The sequence below is a fragment of the Excalfactoria chinensis genome, chromosome 19 (assembly GCF_039878825.1).
Source record: "Excalfactoria chinensis isolate bCotChi1 chromosome 19, bCotChi1.hap2, whole genome shotgun sequence".
Lineage (NCBI taxonomy): Eukaryota > Metazoa > Chordata > Aves > Galliformes > Phasianidae > Excalfactoria > Excalfactoria chinensis.
In genome coordinates this window covers 4,727,341-4,755,333 of record NC_092843.1, presented here as the reverse complement: position 1 = coordinate 4,755,333, position 27,993 = coordinate 4,727,341, and the positions used below count along the sequence as shown (strand labels likewise).

Below are 27,993 nucleotides of genomic sequence, written 5' to 3'. Positions count from 1 at the left end.
CGGGCCGTTGGCGGGCAGCGCGCATGCGCGGTCAGCGGCTGGCGCAGCCACCACGGCGTAGAGCGGGCGGGCGGGGAGCGGCGGGGCCGGCACGGGCACAGCGGCGGCGGCGCCATGAGGCCCGGGCAGGGGCACCGAGAGTAAGTGAGGGGAGAGCGGGGCGGGAGCGGGACCCGCCTTCGATCCTCGCGATCCCTTCCTTCATTGTCCTGCACGGGGTCCCCCCCTCCCTTCCCCCTCCATCTCCCCACCGCCCGGCGCCGCCCCTCAGGCGCTGTCGCGATAGAAGGAGGGTCGCGACAGAGCGCGCGCGGGTTCCGAGGTGGTGGGTGATGGCGTGAGGCCTGGCCGTGGGGGTGAGGCCTGGAGGCCGCGGCCTGGGCCGAGCAGAAGGCCTTCATAGGGCCTCCTTTGGGGGAATAGAGGGTAATGGGGGTGCGGGGGGGGGGCTGAGGGGTTCCTGGGGGGGATATAGAGGATGCTGAGGGGTTCATGACGGGGTATCGGGAGTGCTGAGGGGATCCAAGGGGTGCTGAGGGGATCCTGGGGGAGCGCAGGGGCTCTGGAGGGGATCCTGGGACTTCAGAGGGGCTGCTGAGGGGACACGGAGGGACTGAGGGGCTGCGAGGGTGGGAAGGCCCAGGTGTCCCTGTCTGAAGGCCCCACACAGCACGGGGAGCGAATCCCACACGGTGCCCCCCCGACCCCCCCACCCAACCTCTGCTCCCCGTGGGGCCGCCCCGCTGTGCTGGAAAGGCTCCTTTGGGCCCTTTGTGCGGCCGCTGCCCGCCCGCCAGCAGCGGGGTTTTGCAGCAGCCATTGTTAGGGCGCTGCTGGCCGCTCTGCTTCCTGCCAGAGGATTCTTGTGTGTGTGTGTGTTTTTTTTTCCCCCTGAAGCACCTTAACGGGAAACGCGGCGGTGCCAAAGCACGGAGGGGAGAAAGAAAGGAATCAAAATGGCCTTGCGGCACGGAGAGCTGCTGCTGGAGAGCCGGCGGTGCCGCAGCACACGCGGTGGTTGCACCTGTGTGGGGCTGCTGGGTGCGTGTCACCCCGCTGACATTGGTTGTAATTACTGGGAACAAGTTGGGGATAAACTGCAGGCACAACCCGGGGTCCAGCATGGGCTGGTTCCGAGCACTGCGTTTGTTTTTGGTGGTGTTCTTAATGCTCTTTTTTCTCACGACTGAAGTCACAAACAAACGTGTGCTCGCTTGGAAAACTTCTGACCGCCGTCGTTAATGTCTTGATGGCAAAACCCGCAGCTCTCTGTTTCCTTGGTAGCACCTCTCTCAGTATAGGAGCTCAGGTTCCCGAGTGATGTCAGTGCCGGAGCACCAACAGTGGCTCTGTGACAGAATGGGTCCCATTGGGCTGCACAGTGTGTGCTGTAGGAACTTTGGTTCGGTAGCTGGCTGAGATAATCCTGCCGCTGCTCCTATGTGGGCTGTAGGGAGATAGACAGGAACGCAGGAGCTGCTTTTCCCTTTCACCGCACGCGTTTCGGAGCAGGTTTTTTCCACCCAAAACTTGAAGAGCACTTGCGGTTTCTCATCGCAGATCCGGAGGGAGAAGGGCTGCAGTGGGAAAATCCATCAGGGATTAAATTCGGTGGGCTTTCGTTCTTTTCTCTTCTAAAAATAAGACTGAAAAGCGTTCCTGTGAGTCCGGCTGCCAGCATTGTGCTGTCACAGAGGACTGATCCTCGCAGGAGGCTCCTTGAATTGATGAAAGCAGAAAGGGCTGATGCTGAAAAGAGGTTTAGAAACGCGAGGAGAAGCAAAGCTGCTTTGACTGGGAAGCGAATTCATTGAAGTGAAATGGCACGAAGCTGCGGGGAAGACTTGTGATATTTCTCAACTATTTTAAGAAGCCATATTGAGTTCAAGTCTAAGCAGCCTGATGGCCTGGAGAGCAAGGGTGGGTATCAGTGGGACAAGAATTAAGTAAAAATAGATCGATCTGACATAATGGATGACGTGGGGGAGATGATTGCTGGAAGATGCCGGCGTGTTTTTCTGTGCCTTCTTAAGGTGCATCTTATTTGTTGAGCGTCGTGGCTTTTGAAGTGTAAAGAAATAGATCTCATTTTGTGCTGAGATGAAAGAAAAGGCAGGTGCTGGAATCCTTTAAGGCTCAGTTCTGCCTCGGTGCTGACATTACATGGTGACCTTACCCAGCGGATCCCCTCTCATCCTCTGGATTTCTGGAGTGAATAACTAAGTGCCCATAGCACCGAGTGCATGCCGCTTAATCAGATGGTGGTTTTGATCCCTTGCTTTCTGTAGCTTGGGTATTTGCCTTGATTTAAGTCTTAATTGTATTTGTTTCAAGTTGTCCTCTGATAGATCTCTATTTTATCTGCGTTTGCTCCTGGGGGCTGTTAGCAGAGCTGGAGTATCTGTGTTGTCCAGAAGTGCAGACAGCTGTAAAATCACACACCTGGATGTGGGATGGGAACTTCTCCCTTTTCTCCAAGCACACTTTGCACCGTGCCTTGTCCGCTCTCCATTTTCAGGTGGTTCTCCCCTGTTTTTGACCCCGATCTGCTCCTATATGGGCATGGGGCAGGAGATGGCTGCTGCTGCTGCCAACCTGCTCCCACCTCACAGCCCCAAAGCAGCATTGGTGCTCAATGGGAGCACGTTGTGTCCCACAGCACCGGGCAGCCTCATCTGCAGCCCCCGACCCACTGATTTATGGAGATGGGTGATGAAGTAATGTCCATTTTGTGTTTCTCTAAAGCTCAGTAATTTCCAGCATTCGGGGATTTATGGAATTACTAAATACACCATTGAGAGCAAAGCCAAAGCCTGACTCGCTTGATTTATTGAACAGACGGCTGGAACTGTTAAATAATTGCCTTAGGAGCGTGTGGGAGCTCACTGAGAAGCTGCATTAAAAAAGCAATGCTGTGGTTGATCCAGACCCTATAGACCCCTTTTCAGGCTGTGCTTGATCCAGCTCACAGACCTCACAGAGCCCTTTTCAGTGCGTTCTGTCTCTTCACACCTCCCCACTCGTTCTGTGCTCAATGGATGTTTCTAATTGTCCTCCTGTTGCTCTCACTAACGATGCTCAGTTTGTGTGTTCCCAGCACTGGACTTGTTGTGTTGGGAGAACAGTTTGAAATCGCCAGGGATGATGAAGCAAACAGCGATGTTTGGTCCCAGGAATAATAATAATAATAACACCCTGTGAATGCGTTTGGGTTGGATGGAGCCTGGGTTGGCACTGGGTACGACAGGTGCACGTTGGGGTGCGAACTGGGGGGAGCTTTGCAACGTGCAGTTTCGCATCACACACACTGAGAGCATCGTGCTGGGGAGTCCGTGGAGCAGCTGAGCTGCGTGTTGTTTCCAGTCAGGTTCTGATTGTTTCTAATTTGGGAAGTGTGTGTGAGAACAAGTGGAGATAGGTGATGTGATGCTGTGCAGAGCGGTTTTGCAGGCTGTATTCTGCAGTGCTGCCTCTCGCCCTTTGGCCATCTCCTTGTCCTTAATGCCCAGCACTGAGATGGGAGCCGCGCTCTGCCTTCTCTGTGACTTCATCTTAGCTGGTGGACAGAGAGAAATGAGTTGCAGCCGTTAGGGTAAGAGAAAAACAGTGTGTTTCAGGGCATTGCATAAGTGGGTGCTGAGTGCTGTGGGCTTGTTGCATTTCCTGCCTCTATCTCCTTGGTGCATCCTGTCCTCCCCTTCTTGCTGTCAGCTTGCAGCATGGCAGAACTGTCAGCCTGCCCTTTCCTGTGCTGGGCCCGCTTCCCCCCTTGTAGGTAGGGTGGGGAGGGGAGTCCTTCATGCTCAGTGCATCATTTCTCGATCCGGAGAAGTCATTTGTCTTCATTCATCCTTTTATTCCATTGCTGTTCTTTGCAGGTTTTGCCTCTTTGAGCAGGAAGCAGCCGTGGTGCACAGGTGGGGCTGCGCCCTGCATCCCCTGTACAAACACTGTGAGACAGAGCAGAGTTGGCTCCTGCCAGCTGCAGTCAGCCCTCTGCTCCCCTGTCTTGAGTTTAAATGAGGTCTGCAAAGACAAAGCCTGGTGCTTGTGTGAGCAAAGAGCCATTTGGGGGATAAGGGTGAGCACTTCAGCCTCATTGTGGGCAAGGAAATGGGGGTGTTTGCTGGCTGGCTTTTGGCCCCCACCTCCATTCTGATTCGGATGCAGGAAAGCCTTCAGCTTCTGCCTGGAGCCAGTAATTCCTGCATCCTTTGACTTTAAATCGTTCACTACTGTGCTGAGCATTTGTGAATGAATGTGGAGGAAAATCAATGCATGAGAAGGGCAGAGCAGGAAGGGGAGGCAGCTCTTCCCAAGGCATTTTCCTGGCTGTTTGTGGCTCCGATCCCAAATTTTCTGTCGGTTTTTAAAGTTAGAAATGGATTCTTTTGGAAAGAGGCACTTGTACCATGCATTCCAGAAGCCTCCTGTGTAATGCAATCCCAGGTAGGTTGGGTGCTCTGCTGCTCTGATCCGTGCTTGGATCCCTTTGCAAAACCCCACGCTGCCGTTTCTCCTCCTGCTCCCCCCAGTATTTTCTAGAAACTTGTTGTTTCTGAAGCCTTTTGCACCTTCCCGTCCCTCGTTTCTATTTAACAAGGTGTTATTTTTAGAGTTGCTCGTCGTGAAAATAACCTGAATGTTTCTAAAATGCAAATTCCGTTGCTTTGATGGCTCCCATTAGCACCGGGGGTTTTAAATGCTCTGCAAATGGAATGTGTTTTTAAAATGAGTCTGACTGATGATATAGTTAATATTTCTGATGTCCTTTATTATCGTATTTGCTACTCATTTCCAGCACAGCTCAGCTTAATAGTTCCGGGCATCTTATTGCTTACAGATCATCAATTAGTGAAGTTGCAGATGAAGGACAACAAAAAAGGCTCCTCCAATGTTGACAGGTGCTATTATACACTTCAACCACTTCCAGTGAAGTCAAGAAGGGAACAAATGAAGGTTTTCCATACTTCCACCTAGTGTGCATGGGGGGAAATTGCACCTGTGCTTAAATCCCAGCGGATCCACCTTACACAGATCCTTCTTTTACTGCACTCTGCTAATCAGTTGGTGCTGAAGGGGCGTGCAGGGCTGACAGGTTTGAGCTCCAGATATTGCTGCCTTGCTGCCTTTGTGATGTCCGTTAAATGGTGATGCACAGGTTTAAGAAAAATCACCTTTCGCTGCGCAGCGTTTGGATTCTGCTTTGGTATGTTCTGCTCTATTTACTTGTCATCCCGTGCTGGAGCTTGGGCGGCGTGATTTATGACTGATTGCTGCTGAAATAAAATGAAAGTGGCTGTTCAGTTATTTAAGAGCCAATTAAGTTGGGTTTTATTCTGATGTAACGTATCCAGCAGAAGTGCATAAAACCCAGCAGGCGGGGGGAAGGTGGACCATTTCTTTCCTGCCCTTTGGTAAGTTTCAGAGGCAGGGAGGCATTCCCTTGGCAGTGTGTTATCCCAGCTGTGGCTGCGTTGCCCTGTGGGATGGGTGCATCTGCTGATGGTGTGCTGTGGGATCCCTGGCCCTGGGCTGCTGTGGGGTTCTGCTTTTCCTGATGTGTGACCATTAAAATGCATCTCTTCCCGTTGAAATGGCAGTGGCAATCCCAGCTTTGCTTTGGCAGTGTAACACTGTAGATATCTCCTGTGGGTTACGGGAGGCGCAGGCTGAGATTATTTCAATATTAAGGGTCTGGTTTGCTGTATTTTTTTATTAAAAATATATCAGATATTGATGCAGATATAATTTTATTTCTGCTAACCAGACAAGCCTGCACTCGTCAGCTCGCAGATTGCAGCGTCTGTCTCTGTCAGGATCACAGATAGGGAGGAAATGATTTATTCGAGTTTCCAGGGCTTAGATAAAACCCTACCTGGTTGTGTGCAGATGGTGCCTAAAGGATAATGCACAGCTCAGATATTTGTGTAAAGCACCGTGCCTTTGTACCAGCACCCACATCTTCAATACAGCAGTAATAGGGTGGTTTCCACTGCTATTGTACTAGCCTGTTTTATTCAGGGGATTTAATTAATTGCCAAGGCTAGAGCAAATTGGTCCTTCAGCCATCCAAATGTGTCGAGCATTGGCCGGGTGCAGATCCCACACAAACACAGTGCAAGAGCAGCCCCATCCCTTCCTTCCACTTGTAAGCATTGCTGGTCGCCCCTTTGGTGCTCTATGTGGTTCTTGTGCCCCCCCATCTCCAGCAGGGTGCTCCAAGGGCTGTGGAGCATTGCCTGGTTGATGATGGAGAATGCTTTGTGCTTTGGGGTGACAGTTGTTACGAGAACCCTTGGGTTTCAGGTGGGAGTTAGAGATGGTTGAGGTGTTTTGGGGGGTACTTCACCTCTTAATTAAATGCTCTAGCAGTGTGTGGTAAGGGCAACTCTGGCAGTGGCACTAATTCTCAATAAATGTTTACTAAACATCGTTAATGGATTTTAAATGTTTTTAGGAATACTTATTAGCCCTTCAGACTGGCTTGGTGAAGGGAGCCTGTCTCCATAGGGGGCTGCCATTTTAATGCTTCCCAGCAGGAGGCCTATTTGGATGATGCAAATTAGGTTGGGAAAAGTAGGCTAAGCCATTAAAAGTATGAGAGATCGTGAAATTTAACATTTTTAAGGTGACTTGTTCTTCTAATTATTAACATTCTTGCTGCTGTCCTTTAAGTATGCCACTTGATTTCCCTTAATTCTCACATCCCTGCCTTACTGCTAACAGCCTCAGTGCTGTTTGCTCTCGCGGCCACTCCTCAAAATGGAAGCTGTAGTCCATTTGCTGTCTTATCACCAGCAAGGTGCTTGGAAATACCACCACGTGCCGCGTTTGGTTGTATAATTAGAAATGCAGATACAGTCCTTTTTGTTGTGCCACAGTTCGTTGGTTTTTTTTTCTCTCCATTCTGTTAACATTAATAGGATCTGAAGGTTAAACTTCTCTCCTGTAAACTCCAGGTGTTTGCAGGATGCTTATTGGCGAGGTGATTAATTCTGGCAGTCAGAAAGGGACGTGCCTGCAGGTGGGTGAAGGTGGGTGCCAGTCCCTGCAAGGCTGGATCCTGGGAGGGGGTGCACTGCCATGGTCTCCAGGATGAGCTGTTAGGGGCTCCACTGTCATTCAGAGCAAGGATCAGGGAAGGGAACGTCTCCCCTGCAGCTCCAGTCCTACAGCACTGCTGCAACCCATCTTCATCCTGCTCTGCATCTGGTCCTGTGGGCAGCCAGAGGGGCAGCGCTCCTGGGGCCTGCCAGCTCACGTGTTTAATTTAATCCTATTAATTTTTAATAGAAAATTAATATTAAACTAGCATATTTCCAGCTTTCGTGGAGATTAGACTCCCAATTTGTGTTTGCTTTGGAGAAGAGCACTGAATCCTGCAGGCCCTGGGGATGTCTGGCTGCAGGGCTGTCATCTCCAGCAGGCAGATAGCAGTGCCCAGCTCTCCTTTAACCATGGCCAGCTGATGGGTTTCAGACATGCATCCCTAAAGCTAGTGCTCTGCAGCAGGATGTTGTTGGATAAACTTAGGGAACTGGGGATTTCTAGCTCAAGGTGTGGAACGAGTGTGTTGTGCTGGTTAGCACAGAGCTGACCTGGCTGATGTCTAGTGGAAAAGGCTTGGGGTTGAATAGCAATTGGATGAGGACTTTGGTCCATAATAATTAAAGGGACTTAGGGTTTCTCTTAATCAGGAAAGCATATTTTCCATTGCCATATTGTCTGGAAGGTGATATGGTGGGGTTGTAGGAGGGATGCAGTAAATGTGAAGGAGGAAGCCCTGCTGGGCAAGCTGATGCTATCTTTCTCTTGTTAAGAGAGGTTCTGGGAAAGTAAACTGCGTTCCTTTGCTCTTGCAAACTTTTTCAGTTGTTTTTCTTTCCTCCCAACCTCAGCCTGATATTGTTTTATAAGTAATCATTGCATCACACTTGCTTTATTCTCTACTGGGAAGCGAGATAATTGCTGTACTCTTTTTAATGGGTAGCGTTTGGGAAGCCTGGTAACTCTGAAACACAGATGAGCAGAGCAACAGCTATTGCAGTGCTTGTCTGTCTTGGAGCTTCCCTGGGCCCTGGTGGGCAGCAGGGGAGGAGGAGGAGGAGGAAGAGGCACAAACAGCAGCAGCCACAGCATCATGGTGCCTTGGGCTCCATGGTAAAAGTAAAGCTGGCAGCCGTGATGTGCCATGAGCTCAGGTACCTCTCATCTGTGGGAATATTCAGCCAGACTTTCCTTATGAAGTAGTATTATATGCTATTAATTATTCATTGCCAGTTTAATTCTTCTTTCTTGCATATTTAATTGCAATAGCGTGCTGCGTGGCACAGAGATTTCCCAGAAGAACAGTTCACCAAAGGAAAGCCGTTCAGGTATATAGTCTTAAATGAAATGTGTCCGAGCTCATTTTGTTGTTTCATTTCAGAGCAGAATAGGATATTGTCAGATGTTTCTTACGGGGAAGCAATCACACAAAATCAGGATTTTGCTTAATCTTTTCACTGCAATCCTTGGAGCTGAAATAGCTGCTTTGGTTTTTGCTGGCGACGCTGGCATTGTCTCGCCTGTTTGATGAAGAGAAATGCTGCTTAATGGGAGGGAGGACGTGATTTTTCTTTCCTTCTCTATGGGGGGAGGCTGTATGGAGGACTTTGGGATTGCCTATCGATTCCTTTCAGAAAACGAAGGAGAGGAATAAGATTTTTATTGAGTTGTTTTTTTTTTTCCCAGCTCTCAGAGCAGTGCTACGTGGTGAAGAATTGTGGTGGCTGTAAGATCAGGACAGGCTTTTGGTGCCGGACGTGAGAAAACACAGGGGAGATGGGAATTGCAGCTGCGTTCCCCGTGTGCTTTGCATTGTCATCGTGGAGCTGCTGGGTGCTGGTGAGCACAGCCCTGGTGCTGGGAGGGCACAGTTGTTCTCTGCTGTTTGCTGCAGGAGTCGAAACTTCAGAAAGATGTGTTTGCACCTTGTCTGAGTCGGAGGAGAGAGGACGCAGCAGAGCCTGCTATCTGTTTGCTGCTCAGATAAGGAGGTGGAATAGATTGCTGGCCTGTTTCTGAACTCTGCTTAATGAATGGTTGCTAGGCAAATTGCATCTCAATCAGTTTAATCCTCGAGATGTCGTTTACAGGTCTGCTCTTTGTGAGGGCTGTGGCCGTGTGCTCTCACACTGTACCAGGCCACAAATTGCTGGCAAAGCAGCTTAGCACAGCTCCAAGACGCCGCGTGCGCCGGCACCGATGCTTGGCAGGGACGGGAGGGCACTGGGTCAGCCTCACGTTGTAATGCTTCAGTGCTGCATGATCATGAAGGGAAACATCTCTCAATGGGGACTGCACTGCTGCCTGGTTGGAAGGTATTTATATATTGGGGCTGAGTTGGCTGAGAGACTGGTGTGGTTTCAGGGTGTGACCGTGGGATGTGACGCACTCTGGCTCATAGGAGGTGGTGTTTATTACCTGATATAGGGCAGGGGGCCAGGGATGGCCACAGTGACCCCGATGTGATTGGAGAAGGGCTTGGGACTGCTGGATCCAGTCTTCAGCTGCTGCAGTAGTGGACTTTCTCCCTCAGAATCAGGCGAGAACCAATGACTTACATCTGTACTTCTATACGTTGAGCTCGTGCTTTAGTCCAAAGGAGCAAGTTTCCTAACATAGTTAAGCTTTAACAGTCTCTTTGTATCAACAGATAACAAAATAGAGGTTCTTATTGGTTTCCCATGACAGAGATTAATCTGGCTGCGGTCAGAACATTGTTCTTTGCGTGGCTGCACCTTCCTTTAGTTTCAAATCTATCCTCTTTAAGTGCTGTGTGTCACGACGCTGTAAAGGCAGACTGGAAAAGACTGGACTTGTTGAGCACCAAAGGCATTTTGGAACTGTTTGTTTTGCTGTGCGTTGGTATGAAATGTCCTTTGTATGGCCCAGTTACTAAAAGTGCCAGTGAAAGCACTTGGCAGCGCTTGCCTTGTTTGAATGTGTGCAGCTTTTGTGTTGTTGGAGAATACTGTTAAAATTTTAGGAAAAGATTGCATTAAAACGTGGAGAGCATATGCAGAATATTCCCCTTTAGTCGCCAGCAAAATGCCAGCAGCGTGTGCATCTTGAGCTGGGGATGGGGAGGGGGCTGCCGAACAGAAGACTCTGTGATCAGAGTGCTTTTCATGCAAATGAAGAGTGGTGGTTTTTTCTTTTACATGCTGCTGAATCAGGTCCTTGTGTAGCAAGTACAGCACAGAAGTGATAAGATCACTTTGTTACAGCTTGAAATTGTGCCCAGCGTGTCTTTTCAGCCCGCTGAAACTCTCGATAAGGGCACAGCAATAGCTTTTAGAGCCCTGCATGGCTGCACTCCTGTTCCTGTCCAGCTGGGACACACCATGTCACCCATGTACGTGCTCTTCCTGTTGCCTGGCTGTTGTCCTGCAAAGGACTAAGTCTGTTGGCTTTCCTTTTGTATTTATTAGCTAATATCATCTTCCCTTTCATGCTTAGAACCGGTTTGGTTTAATGAGGACTATTGCTGCCAACAAGCAAATGGATCTGCGTAGTTAAATGGGTATCTAAATCTTCCCTGCAGATGGGTAGTGCTCAGCAGCCTGGTGTGACCTTGGTAGAAGTTCTCTGGTGTGTTACTTTCCCTCTTTATTTATCACTCTCGCTGTGTAGCAGCTTTTCTTATGGAGAAGCATCTGAGCTATTGGAAATCTGTCCTCGCTTCTCTTCCTCTCTCTCTCTCCAGAGACACTGTCAGCATAACACCCGGGCTATTTAGACTGAGGTCTGAATATTCTGCTTTGGCACAATCAGGAGGCATTCAGTAAAGGAAGGAGCAAGATGGGAAGAAGCTTCGGATTTAGGGCTGAGATTTTTAGATGCTTTTCAGGCCATAATTGGGATCAGTCTTGGTGAGAAAGGTCAGACATTTCCTTCACATAAGGCGCCCCAGGATGCGTGTTGAGCATCCATCAGAACATACAGCACAAAAGGGAGCAATGTGCTCCACAACCATCAGATTTCAGCACAGGTCTCTCCCTACTTCCAGTTGTCACCTGAAGATTCTAGGAGCAGATCCTGGTCCTGTTTTGCTGTCTCCGGTTCTTGTCCTTCTCATCAGGATTTCCTTTTTAACCCCACACCTCCCTGAAGGGTTTCAGAGTTTGGAGGGGGGGTGGGGAGTGGAACCTTTTCCCTGATTTTCTCATGCAAATTATGGTAAGGATTATTCTATGTTTAAAATCTGGTTTATACTGACTTCTGAATTTCATTCCAAATCAACATCTGGAGAGCTTTCTGATCTCCTGTGTGCAGTTGTTGTCATCCGTTCAAATGATTTCTGCTTCATTTTTAGCAAAGGGCAAAGAGCTCCATCATTCTAGCTGAGAGGAGATGGTTCACCTACTACAATTAGAAGTTTCCCCATGCACACAGCTGACCCAGCAGGTATTTGTAACCCTTTCTGTCAGGAAGCCTGGCAGCCACAGGTATCTGTTTATTCTCTGCTGTTTGGGACCTGCAGGGCTGCAACCTGCAGTTGTGCTTTGCAAAGCCTCGTCCCCCTGTGCTGAGCATGGATCAGAGCAGCTGCTCTGGGCAGAATCCCCTCCTTGTCCCCGAGTAGCACAAAGCCCTTCTCCAGAGGCTTCTCACTCACTGCTGCTGTCTCACTGTCAGATCTGGGTGCAGAGTCACAGAGGGAGTAACAGGTTATGTACCCAAGCAGCCGTTACATTCTGAGTGTGTTTCCTCTGATTTGCCAGGAGCTTTCTGCTCTGCTCTTTGCTGGAGACTCACAATGTGTGCCCTTGGCTGGGTACATGCTTCCTGTGTCTTTCTTGCTTTGAAATGGGTTCCTGTTGCTCTTTGGCAGACCCTGAAGCAGCGATCTCTGGAAAGAGCACATTCAGAGCTAGAGTGACTTTACCTCTTTGTTTTCTCTCTTTCTTTAGGCCTGTATGGGATCAGCTGGTCCCACATTATGTGCGAAGTAGTTAAAATTTAGCCTGCATCTGTAGGATGTGATTTCTTTTCCCCCTGCCCCCAGTCGCTTTGATCGAATCAAATACAAAAGCAGCGCTTTCATTTCTGGTTTTGTAGTTTCAAAGACAATCTCTTGACATGCTCTAGCAGTCTGGACCCAAGTCCTTTTCTTCCTTCATCCAAAGGCACACTGTGTCTTGCACCTTTCTCCATATCAGCGGTTAGGATCTGCGTTGGCTTTTATCTGAATCAAAAGACAAATGGAAGAGGGCAGGACGCTGCAGGAACAAGAAGCAGACGTACACGTGCGGTGGAAATATGTAATCCTGACATTCAGCCTACCATATGGAGTGCAGACCAACTTCTGTATTGGATATTTGGAGCCTGTGCTTCCAGAAATGTGAGTTGAAATTTCAGGCTTTGAAGGCTGGCTAATCCCCCCAGCAGTTAATACCAACATCGCATTCTGTGATGTCAAGCCTTTCCTTCTAAATGCTGGGTTGGCTTTTTTTTTCCTTTTCTTTTGCATATGTCAAATACACAAAGCAACTCTCCATTTGAGAAATTAGCATTCAAACACTCCATAAGCACTTTCTTTTTGCTTGCTTTGTATGCAGCTGTACTCATGTCCAGGCTGGTAGTCGCTGAGCTTCCACTTCTCCACCTGTGTCGGTGCTGTTTGGCCACAAACTTGGTCCAGTGTCCTAAAAACACGCTTGTTACCTCCGTGCTGGAGCAGCACATCTGCAGACCTAGTGCTGGGGTGAGGATTGTCCTAAAATACTTCTTTCTAAGCAGGATGAGCATTCTGGTCATTGTCATCCTTGTCAAAATCCAAGTTGTGTCTGACAGCGTTTGTAGGTTTGGGATATACGTTGGCTTTTTCAGCACTTGAAGCAAAGCTCTCTACGTTAAGGAGTCAGATTCAGCTATTCAAAGCAAGCTGATAAATTGCTTTTCGTTAAACATCGAGTGCCAAGGGGTTCAGTATGTGTTCCAAGAGCAAAATGCATTAATTACAGCTTCTGTAGAGCATTTATCAATCATACAGTTATAAACAGTACTAATGCAGCTGATTGAAGGTTGAAAAGTTTACTTTCTAGAGCTCCTTGACTAGCTTGGTTACTCTGAGGTTGGAAAAGCAGTGGCCTGGGTATGAAGAACAGCTACAGCTCCAAGCTGCTTTGTTGGGGTCCAGCGAGAACCTCAGTGTCCCACTGAGGGACACATGCACAGCCAGCACAGACTGAGCACAGACCCCATGTGTTCATCCAGCACCGTGACACCCGGCTCTGGCTGAGTCACTCCTTGTCTCAGCATGAGAGCTCTGCTCCTTGCTTTGCATGTTCATCCTGCCTTATCTTATTTGCAAATATTTTCTCATTTTCAAGGGAATCTATTTTTAAAACGGGAGTTGAAGCACATCTTTCAGTCTCTAACACATCTGGTTTGTGGTTCGTGTGCTGCAGATAGGCAAAATATGTTCAAAGTTGGCTCTGATAAAGTATTTTTTTTAAATAATCAGCTTGTAATAAAGGAAGGCAGCCACTTTCCTGCTCGGGGTACTGTCATAATCTCTAACTTCTAATGATATTTTAGAAGGGAAAACTGTCATTCTTCTGTCACGTGCAGCCATAAGGATTTCTGTAAGTCACGATTAAGACTTAAGTCCTGGGCTCTTGTAGGGGAAGTGTGGAATGAGAGAAGATAACAGTGGAGGTGATCCAGGCACCAGAGAGGGAAGTATTTTGTGTTCCTTCCCCCTTCTCCCAGGCACTCAGTAAAGCTTTCTGCTCCTCTGCAAAGCAGTGCAGGGCAGGAGATGCTACAGCTGAGTGTGCAACGAGCACGCAGCCCATGCAGCTCCTTGGTGGGGCAGTGAGCTGCAGAACCAAGACCTCACCTTGCTTCCAGCCTCCTGAATGCACAGGAGAGCAGCACACACATGCTGGTGCTGAGGTTCCAGCTGTACACCCTGCTCTGGGAAGGGGATCTGTGCTCAGTAGGGTTTCTTATCAACTGAGGGCAGAAGGAAGCTGTGCATGAGAACAGAGAAGGGCTGTTGGTGGGAGCAGAGCCTCATTGCTGGGTATTGCTGGGCTGCTCCAGGTTTGCTTTGTATTCACATCATCCTAGCTAACCTTAATGCCACCGTGTTCAAATAAAAGTGTGTGCTCTCGTTTTGCTGAGCCTGCCTCCATTTTAGCACGCTGCTGTGACATTATAGATGTTAATCAGGCATGTAGGAAGAAGGTGGCTGTAGTTTGCCCTGAGGATAATGGGTGCTTTTGAGGAAGGAATGTTTGTTGGCTCCTCTCCATTGCCCGCTGAAATCAGTGCTGTCTCCTGTGGCAGTTACAGGGACTGGCAGAATCATTGGCGTTTTGAAAACACAAACCCAAGCCCAACATCTGGGCACGCCGTGGTTCCAGCAGTGGTGCTGTATGTACCCAACTCCAGTGTTACCTGCTGCAGTTTGACTGTCGCATCCTTTCTCTCCTCGATGCAGATTTATGCGCTGTGAAACAGAACTAAAATACATCCCAGACTGTTTCTGCATCCCCATTACCCACCAATACAGCGCCGAAAACCTCAGAGTTGGAAGTTACCATATAAAAGGCAAAGGAAAATTAATTAAAGGTCAGAGTGCTTCAGCGCAGTAAAAACTCAGAGGAGACAAATTCAGTCTCATTCAAATCGCTTGGAATACGGGCAGGCTGATTTTCCTTTTCTTGCTTAAGATCCCATAGTGTAAGTCATCTCCCTCTGTCTCACAACTGACCACGAGTGTATGTGTTTCAAGCACTGCCAGAAATGCTCCTTTGAAGCCGTGGCCAGGCACTGCAGATGTCCCAGCTTGTCTTTTCTGCATCTCTCTTGCCCTTCGAAGAGAGCTGCCACACCTGGCAGGACCTCCTCCTGGCTGCCTTGTCTATCAGCTCCCTCCACATTGCAAAAGAGGGAGTTAAATCTAAAAATAGGCTTAAAAAGAGGTGATAGGCTTTGAGTAAAGTAAAATAAGCCACCGATTTGGGTCATGAAAGGGAATTTATATCACTAGTTCTCTGTTCCAGCTTTCTCGAGCTGAAATTCTGCTTTGACAAATGAGAAGGAAGCGCAGCGGCGGTGAGTAAATGGAGTGGGGGAGTGCAGCGTGGTCTGATTCCAGTTCCTCCCCATATTTTGACCTTGTAAATGTAATGCGAGGCGTCAAGGTGGTATTGAATGTTCTGCAGTTGAATTTATCTCCGTAGTGTTCTTCAGTGGTAGGAAACCGTCACGCTGTCCATTTAGAAGGGAGCAAGCGTGGCGTGGGGTGATTAAATGCTTCATCCAAAGTGACGTCAGGAACCCATGGTGAGCCAGATACATCCTCTGTCTGCCCTGTCATAGGCCAGCTCCATCATCATGAGACCGTTCTCGGAACATAAATCTGGTCCAAAACCCCCTTAAGCCTCTGCAGAACGAACAGTGAGCAATTTTTGCCTGTTTCAGCGCACTCGTGTGGCTTTAGTCACGTGTGTGAAGTGCTTCGCTCTGCTTTGGTGCAGGACAGCGTGTTAATAATTACAATTGGAAGGAAGTTCTGAAGCAGTGCAGGGGGGGATGACTGCTGCTTTCCGGTCTGTTGGGTAACAGAAATGCCAAACACAAGCAGATGAAGCAGCAGGAGTTAAGACTCGGGCCTCGCTTCCCCAGCCACCAGCATGACCTGGACATGGGCAGCAGCTCAGTTCTTGGCTGGGGACAGCCGTGCTGTATCAGCCCAGCTAACGAGCAGCGTGTGGAATCGTGCTGTGATTGGGCTGTTATACTGCTAGCAGTTTCATTTGCAAAGTGCAGGCAGGAGCAGGCTTCTTGCCAGCAACAGCTTCATTCAGATTAGGGCTTTAGTTCAATTATGTCCAATTAACTTTTATTGCAGATAGCAGTGATAATTACTTGCAAGTCAATTTTTTGGCTGTGGTTATCCCAGGGCTAAAGTCTGAGCTTGATGGATTTTAATAACTGCAGTGACGTCGAGCTTTTCCTCTTTTTTTGTCTTCTTTAGGCCTCAATTAGATGAAAGGTCAGAAGCTGTGTAAAAACCCATCGTACAATTAAAGCCAACTGTTCTGCTCTCAGCAAATGTGTTACACCGTGGTTTAAAATAATCTGCTGGGACCAACCTAAGGACAGCTCTTCAGAGTCAGGGATCGTAACCTTGAGCTGTGCAGCTTCACCCAGCAGTGGGTCTGATGGAACTGATGTTGCCTTTCTTCCTGCACTTCATCCTGCACAGATGGCTCACCTGGAAGCCTTTGGTGGCGGTCTTTAGGTATGAGGAGTGTGCTGTGAGCGCTGTGCTGATGCCCCAAGGCTTCTTCATTTTCCTCCTTGCCCTGTGAGCAGAGCACGTGCGTGTCAATCCTCCCCGCTCTCCCCCTCCAAAGCGTTGGATTTTGCTGCCTGAGTAAAGTTATAAATGCGGGGTCAGCCCCAAAGGCGAAACGCTTTATGAGCAAAATCATAGTTAATTAAACTGCAAGGAGCAGAAATTGATTCTGATTGAAACTGTTGCAGGGCTCTGCAAAAAGTCCATCCACCCGAGCACAGAGAACCAGGAGGTCTGGTATTGCTGGATGCTGATGGAGCACCGCGCTGCTCCCGTTGTTCAGACTTCCTATTTCTCTATCCCTAAATACACCGATGCTGCTGTGATTGCTTACCATTACAGAGTGCCTCTCCGCACGTTATTTTGCAGTTTTCCATTTCTGAAGCATTAAGAGGATGAGCTGCCAGCTGCTGTGGTTTGTTCGTTGCGCTCCAGGTGAGATTCTGGCTGGCTCTCCTGCAGCCCCAAGTGGGCACACACTGCACTAAGCATGCAGGGGGCAGCTGCTGTCGGGGGGCTTCAGCTTGGTGTGAACCAGTTTGTAAGCCCTTTGTATTTAGGTTACTTTGGGAGAGAGAGGGAGAAGGAATGAGTCTCTTTGGTCTCGAGCAGCCTGCTGGGGGTAAATGAGACACTGAGGTTCCCCTGGAGCATAAAGGTTGCCCTGGATTCACTTGTGTTTCCTGGCAAGCCGCTGCAAACATTTGTACTAAAGAAACCTTACAACCCGCCTTTGTTTTTTGGGGTTTGCTTGCAGTATTTATACGCGCTGACCTCGGGCTGTGCAGCCCACATTCAGGGTTTGCCACCAACCCCAGCAGCAGCGATGGAATCCCACGCAGCCGCCTGGTGAGTGAGGAGGAGCAGCAGAGCGGAGCGGTTGGCCACAAGCACTGGGCAGCTTCTCCCTGCTCACGGGACCTCGTGGTGCTGGAAATGTGGAGCAGCTTGGAGCTTTCCTTTTGTGTGGGGAGCTGCTGTTGTTCCTGCCACCCCCAGCTTGGTGAACAAGCCCGCAGTTAATCTTGGAATTTCAACCCCGCGTGTTTACTTTCATGAATCCAACTTTAGGCTTTGCCAGCTTGCTTTCGTCTCAACCAGCCCGGTTTCCCATCTTTCACTGGCTGGGGGTGGGCTGTGGGGAGTGTTTCCTTGGTGTGCTTATTCTGTAAGGCCTCTTGAGAGCCTCAGACACTCCTGTGTGTAAAAACTTGGCAGCAGCTGTGCGTGCGGGGTCTGTTTATAGAACGATAAGACTGTGTTAGTGTATGAGACGTTTCCTACTAGCGCCGAGTTGCTTTACACCTAGGCTTTATTCTGCCTTTTGAAGGGTCCCTCCTGGCGTGGGATCTGGCAGAGGCAGGATGGAACTTTGAATACCAGCCAGTAAATTCTATATGTTTTTTGGTGCAGAAGGGCAGTACTGTTGGTGAGGCTGCGTGTCTGCCCTCTGCAGAGGGCTTCTCTGCCACCCATGAACCCCAAGTCTCTCTTTGCAGGATACCCTGGACTGCCTGGAGCAGAACATGGAATCACACAGTCAGGTTGGAAAAGAGCTCCCAGGTCCCCAGTCCCCACCGTGCCCACATGGCCCTCAGTGCCACATCCCCACAGCTCTGGGATGCCTCCAGGGATGGGGACTCCCCCCCCCCCCTTTGGTTCATAGCTTTTCAAATGCATTTGTTGTCAGCTACTGAGATAGCAGCTTTGAAAAGTTATTAATAGAGAACAAAAATTGGAGCACGGTTGTAATTATAAGACGGGATTCAGTGATGGAGTGTGGTCAGCACTTCTGTGCAAATCTGAATTCCTTTTCTTAATGCTCAGCAGTGACCTAGATGGCATCAATTTGCTTATTGCAAATCGGGCTCGGAGAATGAATTTATGCTTCCACTTTACAGTGATTTATTATATTTTTAAAGGCAGATATTTCCTTTGAAAACATTATTGCCACCTCAATCCTTTCTGAACCTTTGGCATGGGATATATGATGATATGTCTGCAGGAGCAGCTTGCTGGTGCAGGTGTGTTTCTCACATGGTGACCTGTGTCTCTGCGTGCAGCAGCACTGATACTTGGGGAGATCAGGGCAAGGAGAAGGCAGCTGATATCTCACTTGGAGACTTGGAGCCCAGCCTGGCTTTGTTTGTACGCCCACAGTGGGAGCGTTGCTGTGTGGTGATATCTCAGGAGTTTGGGTGCTTTGGTCTGAGGTTTGGTGCCAGGTGTGCTGAGCTACGGATGGCAGCAGCTCCCTGCTCCCCGTGGTGGCTTCCTTAGCACCTGGAACAACCAGCTTCGAAATCCAAGGGCAGACTTATGGGTTACCCCATGTGCCAGACGGCAGAGGAGAGCGAGGCAGGTATTTGAGATTTAATCAAGGCATTTGAGTTTGAACAGAGATATTTTAGTTCTAACCCACTTCTCATTGCTGTCCCCAGATGCGGAGGTGACGTGCATCTGTGCTTGGTCAGGCCTTCACGCAGCAGTGGCTCTCTGCCTTTCTTTTCTGTGTTCCTCCTTGTATTATAACTTTGAATTGTCTCTCTGTTGTTGCAGTGTGCAGAGGAGTGAATGGCCCATGTTGTGTTAGTGCCTGTCTGCCATGCTGGCCTGTCTGCCAGGACCAGGTGACCTCTCCTTTCAGCTTCTTTCTTACACGCAGATGAACACTGGACTTCAGAAATGTGAGTGACGTTTTGTCTGCAGGATGTGGTTAACTGTTAAATCTGGCTCTGGGACAGCTGTGAAACCCAACATTTAGGGTACAGCGGAAAAGCTATTTAATGCTAGAGACTGAGTTCAGTTCTGCCTTCAGGGCACCCATCAGTAACAGCCATGAGAAATCGCTATGGAGGCTCACGTGTGTGCAGCAAGGCTTGACAAAGGTTAATTTTAACCATAGCAAGACAAAATGCTGGCATGGTGTCTGTGAGATTCTTGCCTCTGCTGAAAACATGTTGTGCTAGAAGTGTGCTGCTTGACTTGCTGCTTAGCACAACTCCTGTTCCCCACTCCTTTTTCGTTTCCATTCATCGAATGGCACCACTAAAAGCAAACCTTTGGAGGTCAGCTCTGTTCTACATACCCGGGGCACAGGCTGCAAATATTGGCCATCTCACCCAAATTCCTAAAGTTCAAAGTTTCCTTCTTCTTTCTGATGTCTCTGGTGCTCTGAAAATACGTCTGCAGAGTACTGTGATAACTCATGCAATAACTGCAGCCTTTGTTTGATAGCGGAGCCTGTACATTCAGAAGAACTCGCATTAGGAATACAAGTTTATTGGCTAGAGCTACTTTAAATCTGACTCTGTCTCTCTCTCTTGCTGAACCTGCATTGTGGTTGTTCAGCTGAAGTAGCAGAGATAGCAGGCATTTCACAGTAGGTCTGTGTTCATGGTTCATAGGGCTGTATTCGAAATGTGCGCTGGGAGATCTCAGCGCCCTCACTTTGCTCTTGGACTCGTTGCTCTTGAAAACCAAGTAATGAACACTCCAGTTATAGCTAAATTGTTAACGTGGTGAGATTTGCCGTGCTACTGAAAATAGGTAAGCTAATTTTGCAATTAAGGATGACATTCTCAAGGTACCGCTCCTGCCAGCAGCGAACGGCATCGCTCACGTACACACGTGCACTCCGCGGGCTCACTAATTGCAGTGACACTTGTGGCTGTAGTCAAAACCTTTCCCCGCTGAAGGACTTCATCAGGCAGCGTGGAGCTGGGCTGGCCCTGCCTTTCCCTTCTCGTTGCCAGTTTGAGTTTTGCTGAGCAAACAAGGCGTATTCAGAAGGTAGGCTGATGTGGCGAGGTCTGTGCCCGGGTCCATGCGTTACGTGAGGCTTTGGTGACTTGGAACACTCAGTCCTGAGAGCAAATTGCGCAGGCTGCGTGAGGGTAGCACCATTAGGCACTTGCTAATTACACATCTTGCAAGGCAGCGTGCGAACCTGGTGGCTGTTCCCAGGGGTGAGTTACCCCCATGCTGAAAGCAGTGCTGGGTGAAGGGCTCAGGGCACAGCGGGGAAGGGAATTGAGGACGGAGGTAGCTGGCAGGCTGGAGTAATGCTCTTCTCTTCCCACTTTGTTCTGATTTATATGGAAACAAAACTGCTCATGCAGACCTTGCTCGCCCCTGCTGCAGATGTGTGCAAGATTAATTGGTGCAGTTCTCTGCATACTGTGTATGCACAACTAGTCTAGCCCCTGGCCAGAGGAAAGCTGAGTTAATGAGTATTTTTAATGAACGGTGACTTGTGACTTTTGATGGGGGGTGGAATGGGCCTTTAATAATGGTGCTGTTGCTTTGCTCAAAGGCCCAGAACTCCACCTGGTGACCTTTACTCAGATCTGCCATGTTTGTATTCATAATTTCTAAGTGTCATTTCCTGGATCAGGCTTTTGATTCACGCTTAAAAAATCCACATCAGCTCAATTACCTTCCTTTTTTTTACCTTCCTTTTTTTTCCTTCTTATAAGCAGCGTTTCTCATGAAGCTGCTCCGTCAATTCATATGGGCACCTCTTCATTCCTGTCTTAACTGACCGCAGGACTCAGTATTTCCCTTTGGATTCTGCAGCGTCACAGGAGTTCCCCCCTGACATTTGTCCTCCTCTGGGGCACACAAGGGAGATGTGTGGTGTGGCACAAAGTCAAGGTGAAAGGGAGAGGAGAGAGAGGAGCAGGCTGAGGCTGAAGGCACGTCAGCAGCCAAACCCTATCCTCCCTCAGAGCTCTTTCTGTAGAGCCTGGAGAGGAGATGCTGCAGTTGAGACTCAAGCAGAGTGCGGCACAGCTGTTTTTCGCTGTCCTGGTGCAGATGCTCTCCTTAGGGTAAGAATCTTGAAGGCCCTTTTGTTCTTTACTTAATGAAAAATTAACCGTGGGCAATTTTAGAAGCTGTGGGTTTTAAGTGTGAGAGGCACTTAGAAGATGTTGCATTGGTGCTGAGGTGAGGCAGAGAAACGTGTCTCCTCCTGTGACAGAAATAGCAGCAATGTGGGGAGCGTGGAGCCGAGGAACCATGTGCTGCCATGCTGCTGGGACTGCGATCTCACAGCTTGCTGCTTTCTGGGGGTAATTGCTCGTATGCACAGCTCTACCCTGCAGTAAGCACGACATCACTGCGTTACAACAAAAGGCTTCTGCCCTGTGTTTAGCTGAAGGTAACCGTGCAGCTCGTCCCACTGTTTCCTTGATGGAACTTGTTCATTTGCCACCCTTCTCGTTGCCGTAAGGACCGATACGGACTTCTTGCACGTGCCCACCATTGATGTATGCATTCTTTTTAGTATCAGCATTTTGTTAGTCTATTCTAGCTGGTTTTTTGTTCACTTAGTTGCCAGGCCTTGTTCTTTGCTGGTTGGTAGGGTGCTTGTTTCAGATATTCAGGCTCTCAGTCACCTCATAATTCTTTTCTCCCTTCTCACAACACCTTTTATCCAGCCATCAGATCTTGCCTGTGGAGCTACCAGCAGCACACGGTGCTGGGACCCTCAGAAATGCATCATTTTGGTCAGATCTGAGCAGGTTCCAGGTTAGGTCTGCATGAAGGGGTGCTGTGTTTCAGAAGATCGTGTCCAAGGGATTTCAAAGGTGTTTTCCTATTTGATAGTGTAGCAGACTTGATGAGTTACTGAAGTTTGCTTGAGGGGTGCTTTTCAGCCTTGAGAGGAAGGAATCCATCCAGATGCTGACTTGCAGGTGTGCTGTAATCCAGAGATGCAGAGAAAAACACATTAGCTGCTTTATGAAAGGTTCCTGTGCAACTCCTGCATGATGGAAAGGTGGGTGCCCGAGTAAGGGAATACTGAACGCATCCATTCTCCATTAACATTCACACCTTGTTTGCTGTGTGCCTACAGAAGTCCAATCCAGGCCAGGAGATCTTGATGAGAAAAGTGTCCTGAAGTACCAAATTGATTTTTCATCTGCAAGTGAAAGCTCTATGTGAAAATAGCCATGACTGTACAGGTGTGGGTTCCTCGGTCTGTTGTTAATGGCTCTTCTCTGATTCATGGTGTGCTGCATGGGGTCATCCCATGGGGAGGAGCAGAGCTTGATGAGTTTGGGACAAGGCTAAAAATAACAGGGAGTTTGTGAAGGCCTCGGCTTCTGATAAGCTCCATGCAGAGGCTCCACTCAGAACAGAGCAGCTCCCTCAAAAGGGCAGACAGAAGCCACCTGCCTGCAGCAGCAGATCTGGGGATGGGAGCAGAGAGGATGTTCAGGTTGATATCAAACAAGCCTTGCTTTTGATAAAGAAGAAGAGTGATGTGTGCCAGTGTTTGGACAGCACATGGAAAGCAGGGGCTTGCATGGCGGTGTGGGACACGCTGTGCTGGGGATGCGAGGCAGCCTGCTTGCCGAGCTGCTCCTTGCACAAGAGGTATGTCTGTAATTATCCTTTCTTTTGCTACCCATCCTGTTTTACTGTTCCTTACTTCTGAAAGTGAGCGCTCTCTGAGCAGCACTGAACCCCCCCCCCCCCCCTGCTCAGACTGCAGCCACATTCAGGGGCCTTTTGCAGGCAGATTGCTTAGAAGAATCAGAGGTGGATGTACAAAAGGGAGCATGGAGCACTCCCATCGCTGTGGGTCAGGGCTGGCTGTGGGGCTGCCATCCTCTCTGGAGGAGCAGTAGGTGGTGTGGGGATGCTGGGAAGCTGAGCAAAAAGGGGTGGGTGGTTTTTGTACCAGTGAAACGTTTGTGAGGTGGGGAGGGGGGGGCAAAGCAAAAGCAAAGTGGGATTGTGGAAGCTGTGAAGGGTTATTTGAAGGTTACAAAATCACTTCTGAAGCAGTAATCTGGTAGGGCTGTGGTTGGGATACGGCCCAGCTCTACTCAGAATGAGATTACAGGAGAGGCCACGTCTGTTTCCCTGCACCTGTGAAGTTCTTCCTAAAAGTACGTGGGGCTTGTAGGCAAGGTAGGTACCTGGTGGAGCACAGCCATGAAACCACACCTCTGTCTCCAGCATCTTTGGCGTGACTTTTATCTTTTAAGGTACTCTGTTTGGTAGTGGAATGCTGCCTTAGCAAGGTGCCACACTGAGCATTCAGCTGAAGAAATAACCATCAAGGAATGTGTGTGTAGCTGCCTTCCATGTGCTGAACTGGGATTGACAAGGATCCTCATGGACAGAAAGGCACTGAGTGCTTTCGGATGGCAGCAGCTAGAAAAGAGCTCGGGCTTAAATGGAGGTTTGAGCTGAAGTGCTTTGTGCAGCTCCCACCTCAGAGCGTTTCATTCGCTGCTTTCTGATCCCTGAATGACACGCTGTAGATGTGGCGAATGGCTTGAAGAGGGGTGGAAGGGTGGCTTTATATTAAGAAGAGATAGACAAACGATGGTCGGTGTGGTGTTCCTGGCCTGTCGCTGGGTTGGTCTGGCCAGAAACACACTGATCACGGCCTGGCTGTGCTCCATTGGGCAGATGTTGCCTGCTGTTGAACTGGGGCTGTGTCGGTTGGTCTCCAGGTACCAAAGGGAATGAGGTTGCTGCTGGTGGTGGGGAGATGCAGCTCTCTCCTCCTGGCTCCCCACAGCATTTCTCCCCTCGCCACCTGACCGTCGTGCCCTGCGGTTGATCCCGTGCTCCCCACGTTGGGGATTGACGTCTTTCCTTTCTCCGCAGGGGACACTACACAGAAAATGAGATCTGCACAGTATCCTACCCCAGCAGAATTGGATGCCTATGCTAAGAAGGTCGCCAACAATCCCCTGACGATCAAAATCTTTCCAAACAGTGTCAAGGTTCCCCAGCGGAAACACATACGCCGTACTGTGAACGGACTCGATACTTCGGGCCAGAGGTACAGTCCTTACCCATCTCAGGCCACCACGAAAACCGGCCTCCTGGCCATCGTCAAGTCTCCAGCGAAAGGAATTCTCAAGGACTTTGACGGGACGCGCACACGCCTGCTGCCGGAAGCGATGATGAATCCCCCCTCCACCCCGTACGTTGCACCGAGCACTTTAACCCACCCCCAGGCGCTTGCTCGCCAGCAGGCTCTCCAGCATGCACAGACTTTGCCGCACCCCCAGAGCATCCCGCAGCCACAGACTTTGCAGCACCCTCAGGGTATTCCGCAGCCGCAAAGCTTACCGCACCCTCAGGGGATCCCGCAGGCGCTGCCGCACCCTCAGACCATGCAGCAGGCGCAGGGCTTGCAGCATCCTCAGACCATGGCACAGCAGGCGCTGCAGCCCCCCCCGAACCCTTTGCTGCAGCCGGGTTTACATGGGAGCAGAAAGATGCCGGATGCGGACGCGCCGCCGAATGTGACCGTGTCTACCTCAACCATTCCCCTCTCTATGGCTGCCACCCTGCAGCAGAACCAGCCACCGGACCTGAGCAGCATCGTGCACCAGATTAACCAGTTCTGCCAGGCCAGAGCTGGCATTAGCACTACCTCAGTCTGTGAGGGACAGATCGCGAACCCCAGCCCCATAAGTCGTAACCTGCTTATCAATGCAAGTACCAGGGTCTCTACTCACAACGTCCCTACGCCCATGCCTTCCTGTGTAGTGAACCCTGTGGATCACGCCGCTGCTGCTATTCCTTCTGCCTCCGTTAACGTGCCCATGGTGAACATGAACAGGGTGCCGCCCGCCTACCAGAACGAAATCAAGTCTGTGGCGTGGAACCAGCACCAGCTCGCTCATCTGCAGCAGATGTGTGGGGACGCTGCCGGGCACGGCGCGCTGGCAGGGAAGCACGCTCCCAGAGAGATGGCAGGGCAGAGTTTCCCCGGCAAAACCTCCAGCTACCCTCAAGAACTGTGCATGGGCCAGTCCTTCGGCTTGAAGCCCCCCATGGAGAAGCCCACGCCCTCCCCGCCAATCAACGGCTTGCAGGGACCCTTGCCATACACCAACGGGCACTATTTCCAGCCCATGTGGAATAACATCCTGCCCACCCCCAACAGCGACAGCTCCGGCTCCCAGGACCTGGCCATGCCTTTCCACGGAGGACAACAACAGCCGGCCGGAGCGGCGCTGGATTGTGCAGGAGGACCTCATTACAGAGCTGGGGCCGGCCCGTCCAGCCAGAACAACGTGATGCAGACGGTGGATTACCTAAGCGGGGACTTCCAGCAGCCTTGCTTCAGAGATCAGAGCATGGCCGTGCTGGGGAAAGTCCATCGGCCTCCCATGAACCGAGCACCCGAACCGAGCGATAGTCGAAATCTTCATATTCAGCACCCAGGGTATAGATAGGCTGCAGTCACTTTCACAGACAGAATTAGAGGTTTAGTCTTAATTTTAACGAAGAAAGCAAGGCGTTTTTAACTTGCAAACTTGCGTGATCATTATAGGAACCCTCGGAAGAAGACATACTGTATATTGAAAAGCTTTGCTTACGTCTTTTCTCTCTCTCTCTCTCTCCTTTATGCATCAAATATTTAACATGCCTTTTGTTTCCAAGAATCTCATGACACTACTCCACACCGACGCTGTTTTCCTCGCTGCAATGTCCCCCCATGGTGCAGCTCCTGCACGTGCCGGACCCACAGTGAGATGCTGCAGGGTGAGATGCTGCAGGGTGAGATGCTGCAGGGTGAGATGCTGCAGGGTGAGATGCTGCAGGGTGAGATGCTGCAGGGTGAGATGCTGCAGGGTGAGATGCTGCAGGGTTCCACAGCTGCACCTGCTGCCCATCGAGGTCGTGTGTAGCTGCTTCCATTTCCACCACCTCAGTTTCCTCCAAAGAGCAGCAGGATTTGGCAGGAAGGAGGAGGGGCTTTACGCCTCCAAAGCCCCGCTCCATCAACGCATTAAACACTGACCATTTGCACTGTCTAAAGGCTTGTTTCATTAGGAAAGAAGCCTGCACGGAGCCAGCTCGGGGGGGTGGTGAGGCTTCTTGTGGTAGGAAGCAGCTTTCTGGCTGTTGCTCAGGCTCAGGTGTGAAGGCAGCAGGCCAGGCCAGGGTGCCCCGTGTGCTGCCTCCTGCCCTGCACCACCCTTTGCTCACCAGCAATGAGCCCCTGGCTGCTCTCAGGCCTGGTTGTCTGCAGGGATGGAAGGATCACAGCGTGGTTTTCCAGCCCTGCTCACGGCTGGATCCAGCAGCCAAAGGAGCCGGGAGGTGGGGAGTCCTGGAGCCCCACATCCTCCGTGGGGCTGAGCAGCTCTGATGCTTCTCTCTTGGGGTCCGGGTGCCTCCCACCTCCCCGCTGTGACACCAACCACAAACCTCTGCATCCCAGCAGAAAACCCTCTCCCTTAACTAATACTTGAACGTAATGATCACCACCAAGTTTGGAAATTAAAAAGCGGACGAGAGAATAGAAAACCACATCAATTCTTTCTACATACACTGGCTGAAAGAAGAACAGAAAGGAAGCAAGCAAGCAAGGAAAGTCCTGCTCTACACTGTAAGCTGGGTCAGCGTTGCTGTATGAATGTCGCCCGGTAACGTGGGGCCGAGTAGCGCTGTGTGTGGGGCAGCATCCCGCACAGCCCTTTGGGAATCGAAGCCTTAAGTCCATCTCCCTCCTCCATCAGCACCGTGTGGGATCCCGATGGGCACCGCCAGACCACAAACAAGATACAACCGACCTGAAGCAGCTCAGAAAGGTGTGCTGGAAAAGGGGGCTGGGGTCATGGGGAGGGGGGGGGGGAGCATTAGGATAACAAAGAAACCCATTGGTTTGCATTGCTCGGTTTGAATCGAGCCTTGTAGCCCCGGGCTGGAGGTGCATCTCCCAGCTCCTTGGTGCACTTCTGGCCTCCCTTCAGGTCTTGCCCCCATTGGCTCCTTTAAAGCAAAGCTCACCCGACGTGTCGGTTTTGTGTTGCCCTCCTGTTTTTGGGGATGGAAGTAAAACAAAACTTGCCTGATTGTGTTCATGCCAAACGATAGCCAAGATGAAGTTCCTAATTTATTGTTCATTAATCGTATTCCTGCAGTCTTTGTGAATGGTTAAAAAAAGAAAAAAAAACAAATATACATCTGTGAAAGAACTGAGGTTTGATGAGGCTTTTCGTGTTTCAATGAACAGCCGAGGTCGGGATGAATCCACTCAATAAAACCTTGGCTTCTCCAATCGGATCCTGTTTGAACCCAGGTGGGAGGGAGGTGAGGGGGGTTTGAAGGGCCTCACAGCCCACCCAGCGCTGTGCTGGGCCTGGGAATAGAAGGGGGGGGTGGAACCCAGAGCGTTGGGGGCTGGGGGGGGGACCCATAAAGGGGGCTGAGGGCAGCAGGTGGGCAGCAAAGGGGGGGAAATCAGCCATTGTGATGGGATTGAACGCGTGAGGACACGAAGGGGGAGCAGAACGATGGCTCCAAGGACCGGGGCGCTTCACCTCATGGATGGAACCTCGTTCCATTGATGGAACCTCGTTTCCAGGCGCTTTGGGTCCAAGCCGTGAATCCCATGGGGGTTGGATGGGCACCGACCTGATCTAAAGCCGAACAGAACCGAACGCCGTGGGAAGGTCCCGGGGAGAGCTTTGAATAAAGGCCTTGGAAAGCGCTTCTGTCTCCGTTTTATCCTTCCGAGGAGCTCCGGGGGTGGCACAGAACGGCGGGGAGAACCGCACCGATGGGGGGGGGCGCACCGGGCTCCGGTACCGACTGCTATGGACGGCTGGGAGCAGACCGGGATCGGTAAGAGA

The 27,993-nt window shown here is 50.2% G+C and overlaps 1 protein-coding gene across 5 annotated transcripts; it reads left to right on the top strand.

Annotated features, from left to right (window-relative positions):
- The first annotated feature begins 11 nt into the window (after positions 1 to 11).
- Positions 12 to 27,847, top strand: FAM222B (family with sequence similarity 222 member B). 5 transcript variants are annotated; one of them, XM_072353718.1, is made up of 4 exons: positions 55 to 140; positions 16,043 to 16,309; positions 18,926 to 19,053; positions 24,002 to 27,336. In XM_072353718.1, exons 3-4 carry the CDS (start codon positions 18,972 to 18,974, stop codon positions 25,585 to 25,587), a joined length of 1,668 nt encoding a protein of 555 aa, XP_072209819.1. In that variant the 5' UTR covers positions 55 to 140; positions 16,043 to 16,309; positions 18,926 to 18,971; the 3' UTR covers positions 25,588 to 27,336. The 5 variants fall into 5 exon arrangements, 4 of the variants coding, with proteins under 4 accessions (XP_072209817.1, XP_072209821.1, XP_072209819.1 ...); XM_072353716.1 differs by lacking the exon at positions 16,043 to 16,309 and having other exon boundaries at positions 12 to 140; XR_011905621.1 differs by lacking the exons at positions 16,043 to 16,309; positions 18,926 to 19,053 and adding an exon at positions 27,726 to 27,847 and having other exon boundaries at positions 26 to 140; positions 24,002 to 26,949.
- Positions 27,848 to 27,993: the final 146 nt, after the last annotated feature.

What these genes read in the sequence shown, in the direction of transcription:
- FAM222B (XM_072353716.1), top strand. Translation starts at nt 18,972, where the DNA reads ATGCTGGCCTGTCTGCCAGGACCAGGTGACCTCTCCTTTCAGCTTCTT. An exon ending in GAACACTGGACTTCAGAAAT is followed by an intron (nt 19,054 to 24,001) that starts GTGAGTGACGTT and finishes CTTTCTCCGCAG; the next exon opens with GGGACACTACACAGAAAATG.